The sequence below is a fragment of the Lactuca serriola genome, chromosome 9 (assembly GCF_051521515.1).
Source record: "Lactuca serriola cultivar US96UC23 chromosome 9, Lser_US96UC23_V15, whole genome shotgun sequence".
NCBI lineage: Eukaryota > Viridiplantae > Streptophyta > Magnoliopsida > Asterales > Asteraceae > Lactuca > Lactuca serriola.
This window is the reverse complement of record NC_136416.1, coordinates 12,481,999-12,490,230: the sequence shown is the minus strand read 5'-3', so window position 1 is coordinate 12,490,230 and position 8,232 is coordinate 12,481,999. Positions and strand designations below refer to the sequence as shown.

General features: G+C 33.3%; 1 protein-coding gene across 2 annotated transcripts; it reads right to left on the bottom strand.

Annotated features, from left to right (window-relative positions):
• Positions 1-4,513: 4,513 nt before the first annotated feature.
• On the bottom strand, positions 4,514-8,209 carry LOC145074575 (uncharacterized). Of its 2 annotated transcripts, XM_079020933.1 has the most exons (14): positions 8,125-8,209; positions 7,928-8,025; positions 7,285-7,589; positions 6,913-7,171; positions 6,578-6,819; positions 6,289-6,508; positions 6,118-6,197; positions 5,937-6,021; positions 5,743-5,874; positions 5,528-5,641; positions 5,400-5,447; positions 5,099-5,183; positions 4,941-4,997; positions 4,514-4,774 (listed from the first exon to the last, which is right to left on the bottom strand). In XM_079020933.1, exons 3-14 carry the CDS (start codon positions 7,494-7,496, stop codon positions 4,671-4,673), a joined length of 1,638 nt encoding a protein of 545 aa, XP_078877059.1. In that variant the 5' UTR covers positions 7,497-7,589; positions 7,928-8,025; positions 8,125-8,209; the 3' UTR covers positions 4,514-4,670. The 2 variants fall into 2 exon arrangements, with proteins under 2 accessions (XP_078877059.1, XP_078877060.1); XM_079020934.1 differs by lacking the exons at positions 7,928-8,025; positions 8,125-8,209 and adding an exon at positions 7,673-7,815.
• Between the last annotated feature and the right edge of the window lie 23 nt (positions 8,210-8,232).

The following is an 8,232-nucleotide window of genomic DNA, read 5'->3' as shown; positions in this document are numbered from 1 at the left end:
TAAACTTTTCTTAGATTGATGAAATTCATGAGATTTAAATGGATTTAGATAAATGTTTTATATAATTTTAAGAAAAAACATCATAAATGGTCCCCGTGGTTACCCAAAATCTGAAGTTTAGTCTCCGCGGTTTAAAAACCTCATAGATGGTCCTTTTTGCCATTTCGCTACCATAAGGACCATTTATGATGTTTTTTATTATTTTTTTGAAAAAAACAGAGAAAATGAAATTTAATATGCAAGGGGTCTCTCTCTCTCTCTCTCTCTCTCTCCATTAGCCCATCATCGTTCCTTCTTCCTCCAGTTACATATTCACAACTTAATCGGATCATTACTATGTTTCCCCAAAATCAGAATCAATATAGGAGGCGGAAGAATTACGACAAGGGTGGAGAGAAACTTGAAATGGACCCAATTAAGAATCAGTGATGAAAGCTCCAAAAATAGAGAGACCATTTGAATGTTCCAACCAGACAGAGAGTATGCTTGTTCCAATTACAACTTTCATGTGATAAACTTCCATCAAATAGAATATCATGTTTGTTAACAATCTATAGATCGCCAATCTCTTGAATGCTTCATTCAATGCCCTCAAAACCAAAATTAAAACCCTAATTACTACAACTGAGATGCATTTTTATAAGAGCTAATGAAAACTGATTAAGTTTTCTATGAATTCGTGTACAGGGTACATATAAGGATGGAAGAATTTGGGGATTTTGAAGTACCTTTGATGAATGACATGATATGATCCAAGTGCCTTTTAATGGGTCTCGATTCTCGATTTATCCATAAACTTAAATAGAAAAACAAGTGAGGAACAAGAATCCCTCATCTCTATACTCCTTATGCTTGAATCGATCTATCACTCATTCTGAATCAATCATCAAGCTTGCAGCAACCTCAAGAAAAAAAACGAAGCACCCTCACCCCTTAATTCTGATTCACATAACCTGCAGGTTTCGATTTCAAAAGAACTGTAACATTTGATTTTAAAAAACACATCCTTGAAGGTGGGTTTCGTTTCCTTGAATGCTTGGGTTGGATTTCGATTTCATAAGTAATGAAAGCATGAGGCAAAGCTTTATGTTTGCAGCGGGGGATTAGTCGGTGCGCGAAAGCTGGCCCGGAAACCCTCGTTAGGGAAGTTCCCTTTCCAAAAAAAAAAAGCGATGAAATCGATGGTACTTCATGATTTTGATGTGTATATATAAAAAAATGATTAAGGTAATACACCTTCCTTAATAACTCTTTAGTTAACATTCAAAATTTAATGGAGTCATCAATAAGGACCAATCGTCAAAAGTTTTGAAAACACAGGGACCATCTATGAGGTTTTTAAACCACAGGGACTAAATTTTAGATTTAGGGAAACCATAGGGACCATTTATGATGTTTTTTCTAATTTTAAATTCTTTTCAAATATCCTTGTTTAACGGATTAGATAAACCTTCCTTAAACGCAAATTTGTGTGTGTGTTTGCGTGTATGTGTGTGTGTGTGTGTGTGTGTGTGTGTGTATATATATATATATATATATATATAGAGAGAGAGAGAGAGCTAGGTTCAAATGTGGATTGATATCTATTGTGTGGACAATGTTATTTTGTAAGAATGACAAAGAAAATATGTCGTTTGATAATATGAATAGGTTCAATTTTACATAACTATTGTCATTATCACACATTCTTACTAATTAAACCGTCTATAAGGTTATTATAGACTTTTTATTATTATTCTCATTCTGTCAGAATGTTGTCAAAATGCTTATTGAGTCTTATTCTATCAAGATGAAAATGAGTGAAAAACGATGTGTAAGACCATCTCCAACCCATCTCCATTTTTTTCCTCCATAAATGGAGTAAAAAATGGAGTAAATAGTGTTTCATCTCCAACCCTACTCCATTTCCTACCCTATTTTTTACCCCAAAAAGTATATTCCTAGAATATTCCATTTTTATAACTTATATATATTGTCAAATACACCCCTCTACTAATTAAACTTTATATTTATGATTAATTGATATAAATTAGTATACAATATGATATTATAAATATTAAATATTGCATTTAAATTATAATTAGTAGATAAAATAAACTATAAATGTATAAAATAAAAATGAGAGGGACTAAAATTGACAACCAAACTTCACCTCCATTTTTGGAGATATGAATAGTATTCCCCCATATATGGGGGTATACTATTCATATATGGGGGTATACTATTCATATCTTCAAAAATGGAGGTGAAAATGGGATAAGGTTGGAGAAGAATGGAGGGAGAAATGGAGGAAGAAATTGAGTATGGGGGTGGGTTGAAGATGCCCTAAGAACAAAAATGAATAAGAATTGGGAAAATGACATATAGGCCCTATAATGTTTATAGGGTTTACCTATTTAATCACTTAACTTATATTTTAGCCTGATAAGGGAACAAACTTGTTTTTGTCGGATCTATTTGATCATTTTGATAGAATTGAAGGGGTAAATCGGTTACCCCTTTCCACATAAGCACTTCTTATGACCCCACTTCACTTGCCCCATAACATTTTCCTCATTCTTCCCTCCTTCCCTCCATTTCCACTGTATCACCTACCATAGAAGACCATCTAAAAGAAATTCTCACGCCTACAAAACCTTTCATATTCTAAGACTTTCATCACTTCAATTTTCAACCCACAAAACTCCACCCCAAATTCCTTTTTTCTCAATACACTTGCGGAGCCATATTCAGAGCGATGAGCACGAGGAAAGGTCGCCGGGGATACGATCAATTAATCAGCAAACCCACCACTGACGATCTATTATCAGAGCAGAGCCTCAGATGATCAGATCCACAACGTTGCTTCCGAATTTCTTCGGCAATTTTCCGGTGAAGTTTGTGCCAGAACCTAAAGTCCCAAATTTCATACAAAAGGAGGCGAAGAAACTGAGCAAACTTGATCCCCTTTTCAGCTTATTCGAGAAGAGGAGCCGGAAGAAAAAGGCAACAGCTAAACCAGAGTTCGCAAGATACATGTAATACCTCAAGGAAGGAGTTAGTTGGAATCCTAATTCAACTATGCCTGTAATCGCCTGTCATAGAAGACCATCTGTAGCATGCCCTACAACTCCTTTTCACCGCCACACCTTTTCAAATCATCTTCTTTCCTCATAACCTCGTTGATCATAAATGAAACCCATCAATATCATACATACAGAAACGAGGTTTTCACGCGGGTATGTTGGATAAATTCAGAAAAAAGATGGTTTTAGGAGGAAGGGCATTTTGGGAAGTTTTTTTAATTAATTGTTTTTGTTCCAGTTTTATATGAGTCAAATACTTATTGTTTTAGTATAAGTAGAGGACATATGTAGCTTTGTTAATTAATTCGAGAACAAGTTGTGTATTCTCGTTTCTTAGAAAGCTTGGTAATTAAGCAATTTTCCCAAAAAACTTTTATCCCCTGTCTTTGCTTCTTATCCCCTGTTCGGTGCACAAGGTGCAGTCTCCTGTGATAGTGTCATTATATCACTTGGTATTGGAGAATGGATTTGGAAATTGAAAAGGAGGAAATGATAGATTTTCTATGATAAAACAAGATAGATTTTCTGTGATAAAACAAGAGAGGCTGATGGGTTTGTGTCCGGATCTATGGTAACAAAGAAATGGTCAAAAGGTGATATTACTTTCCAATGGCTGATGTGGCAATTTTTGACTATTTGTTAATAAAACCGGCGAAAAGAGGTGAAGATGGCTAAATAAACAGGTTCCCACTACTTCGTTCCCTTATTAGGCCAAAAAATAAATTAAGTGGCTAAATGAGTAAACCCTAAAAACATTATAGGGCCTATATGTCATTTTCCCATAAGAATTTGTGAGAATTCATGAAAATAACGATATTTTTGTAAGGTTGAACGCATTTACATTAATAAACAACTTATTCTCTCAGTAATTCTCATAGAATAGCATTGTTCACATGTGCGCACAATAATTGTCCATACACATTATAACTTAGCTCTCTCTCTCTCTCTCTATATATATATATATATATATATATATATATATATATATATATATATATATATATATATATATATATATATATATATATATATATATATATTCAACTTGGTATGGGCTTGGGTCAATAAAGGTGAAATTTGTGCATGTTAAATTAGGTCGAGTTGCATTTGATCCATCAAATACTTTGTTGTCGTTTTTTTAAATAGTTACAGTTTTATAATTTTAAAATTATAGCACAATAGAGGAAGTTATTAGATATAATTTAAACAACTGTCACATGTTTCCTGTATAGCTATCTATTTTCGATTGTCACTTCCATATAAAATCACTAATTTTATTAATCATACTTTGTGATTCAAATTACTCGTTTTACTGTCTTTATTTTCCAACAACTTCCAACTTGAATTGCAAATCTTAAACTTGGAGATTACTCGAAAAGTTATAACGTATTCGATGTTTTTCAGTATTTCTGAAGAAAAAAAAAGTCATGAATAATACTGAACAATAATTAGATTTAAAGTGCTCAACTTCAAATATTTTGTGACACCGTATTTAACTGATAAATGTATCTTTTTGTATAAAAACGGTGAAAGTAATTTAGTAAATATTATGACAGCAACTTAAAATGAATAAAAAAAAGCCACAATAAGATTATCAGTTCTCTTCTATTTTTGCTTTTCAGAAACTTCTACTTTTGGTGGCAACCGATTTGAAAAAGATTTGTTGCCAGCATCGGATGTTGTCTCTGTGTCTGTTTCTGGCCCTTCCTCTGTAAAAATGAAGGACACCAAGTTAACAAAATCAGGCACACTTATAGCATTGTACTTTCATTTTTTTCTCATTAGGACATTGTACTTTGGAAAATCTAATAAGAAGAAATGAAAGTATGTTGCCATTTGTTGCATTAAAGAAAAGAAAAAAATAAAGAAGCATACCGAATAGTGACTTGATTGTTGGTCTCTTTGGTTTGTTGCTTTTCTTTTTTAATTCAGCTGCAATAATAAATATGAGTCGATTTTAATAACATGAATTATCAGATATTTTATGAATATTATTTTATCAAGACAATACTTCACAGGAATGAGAGAGATACCCATTCCAGGGACTTGATAGTCATTAACAATCTCAAAATTCTTGTATGTGTAACCAACAAAGTTGATATCTTTGGATGAAAGCATCTGCAAATATAATTAAAAAAAAAACAGAATAGTAAATCTGGCATCATATTATTAAAAAGAAAAGTAGAAAATGTAAATGTCCATTAGCCTTGTAATGTCAATAGGATAAAAATTACTAATTTTTTCTCTCACCTAGAGAGATGGGACAAGGACGTGCAAAAGACGTAAATACCCTCATTATTTAAAAAAAAAAAACAACAACCCTAGAAAGCTTACCCTTCTCCATGGTCCAGATCTTGATGAACTATTGTTTTGGTGTTCAGACTGAAACATGAACACAAAACAAATAAGAGAAAGCTTATGTCAAATGAAAATAAGATGATGTTACAGATAGAAGAAAATACCTCTTCAAATTTTTCAAAATTTTGGGTATCCAACTCATCATTAACTTCTGGAATAAATGCAGCTTCCATTTGATAAATTCTATCCCAATCAATACCTCTAAACCAAGGATGAGCCTAACATAACATAACAAATTAAGTCAGTTTTATTTAAAAATTGAGTACTTGGAATAATTTTCCAAGAATCTAGAAAAGAACACACCATAGGCATACAACACCTTTATTTCATCTGCACCTTTTGAACCAAGCCTCTGGTTCACATTACAAAGCAGTTTGCTAATCATATCTTTTGCCTCTAATGAAAGCCTTGCTTCTTCCGGAAACTTCAAATGCATTTTCCAGTTTACTATCTACAAAAATGTAACAAAATTAGCACCCATATAATATACTTAATTAATTTCAAATGATATACCTTCCTGCAAGTTGACATTGGATCATCAGAGTAGAAAGGTGGATACCCCACAAGCATTTCAAACATAATCGCCCCAAGAGACCACCTGAAGAACAACAACAATAATCAAATAATCATTTTAAACACAAAAAGTTGAAATTGGAATCAGAAGGACAATTCATGAACCTATAAAATTACTTACCAATCACATTCAAGTGCATAACCCTTTTTCAGTAAAACTTCTGGAGCTATATAATCAGGCGTTCCAACAGTAGAATAAGCCTGAAAATTAGAGTTATATTAAAGATCCATTTTTTGTCCCATTGTTATTATTATTATTATATAAGAAGAAAAAAAAAGATGGATCCATTACAAGTGTTCTCCTGTTTTTCTGCCAATGTTGAAGTTGTTCTTGTTGTGTGCGTCTTGGAGCTCCAGAACGATCATCACCCGTTGAAGTTCCAACACCATTATCCACATTTGAAAAATCTGTGTCTTCAAGTGTACTACAATCTAGAGGTTTACACAATCCAAAATCTGATAATCTCAAATGCCCATATCTATCAAGTAGCAAATTATCCGGTTTGATGTCTCTGTTGCAAAAAAAAAAAAAAGTATTTGAGTATATGTACTAAAAAAGAAGATTTCAAATGTACTCATACCTATGTACATAATTATGTTTGTGGATGGATTCAATAGCTAAAACTGATTCTGCAACATAAAATCTGGCTTCATCTTCGGTTAAGGTATCCTTTCTCATAAGTAAAGTCATCATGTCTCCACCAGGAAGATATTCCATGATTAGGTATAAATATTCATCATCTTGGAATGAGCAGTATAGTTTGACTATACAATTGCTATCCACCTCTGCAAGCAGATTCCTTTCAGCTCTCACATGTTCAACCTAAAAATGGGATTTTATAAACTTAAGTACTTGCTTGTATAGTAACAAAAACATAAAGTCATAAACAGTGTCTAGAATTAATAAAGAGTTTACTTGGCCTCTACGAAGCATTTCTGATTTCTTGAGTTTTTTCATGGCAAATACACTGCCTGTTGTCTTCTCTCTGCAGACTCTGACCTCACCAAAAGCACCCTTTCCAATCATGGTGAGTAGCTCAAAATCATCAGCACCCATTTTGTGTCTTTTAAGGCGCATGTATTCGGTTTCCTTCTTCTCTAGAAATTTAAGCAAGTTGTTTTGATCTTCCTCTGAAACATCAGCATCAGCCAGTTTTTTCTCAAGTAAAATTCGCCTATTCAAACAAAATCCAAGTGTTACTTACTGGATTGATGTTCTAATACTTTGCAATGGTAAAAGAAAAAACTAAACACTAAATTATGTAATTTCACCAACACTTTTAAGTACCTTTCTTTCCTCTCCTGCAAATTCTTCATTTGCTCCTTGTAATGGTTCTCAATATACTTCTTGGCTGCAGCAACCTTTTGCTTTGTGATATTTGATGCCTCTTCACCAGAAATGTCATCTTCACCACCACCCATTGAATCCCTCCTCCTGGTATTTGACCTCAATCGGTCTCTTGGTTGAAATTTATGTAGCCAACTCCTTGCTGAATCCATCAATTTCCCTCACTCCAAGGGAACCATCACCAACCACGAATCAATGTCTCAGAATCACATAAATGTTAAGAATTCCCCCTGATCAACAGATATCTGCAATCACATTGTATTCAAAATCAATGAATATAAACACCACTTACATGAATAGAATATAAACCATTGGAAGAGAAACGGACATCAAAAAAATGTCGTATAAGCACAATTGTTCCAGATCAAAACTTCAGCATAATTTATTGACGAATGAACTCATCCGATTATAACGCGGCTTTTCGAGATCCAAAAGCTTTACGCCAATACATAAATATAAAGATTTCAAATTTTTTTCGTGTCGTAGACCGAATTTTAACAAAGATAAAGCTCGATATGCAATAAAGACTCGCGAATCAAAGTGCTTTATAAAAAATTGTGCCTCGAACAAAAAATTAACTTACCGTAATTAAATAAAACTAACATGAACAAGCGAAAAAAACGAAAAAACGGATTGAATCGATGCAGAATCCCTCGTCAGTTAAAAAACGCCAAGGAATTCCTGTGTCCGAGATTAAAAAAAAAATGCAGAATTGTATCGTTAGATCGATAAAGTTTGATATATGTAAATTACTGGATATATAAATATATAGATACATACAGACAGATGAAGAATCGTTCCGCCATTTTCGTGGTTCATTCTCTCTCTCTCTCTCTCTCTCTCTCTCTCTCTTCAAGTTCTCTCGTTCGCATGGGTTTGTCATAGAAC

Excerpts from the sequence above, each read along its gene's own strand:
- LOC145074575 (XM_079020933.1), bottom strand. The coding sequence starts at position 7,496 with ATGGATTCAGCAAGGAGTTGGCTACATAAATTTCAACCAAGAGACCGA. Across the intron at positions 6,022-6,117 it reads TATGCACTTGAATGTGATTG|GTGGTCTCTTGGGGCGATTA; the intron begins GTAAGTAATTTT and ends GTTGTTCTTCAG. Across the intron at positions 5,184-5,399 it reads GATCTGGACCATGGAGAAGG|ATGCTTTCATCCAAAGATAT; the intron begins GTAAGCTTTCTA and ends TTATATTTGCAG.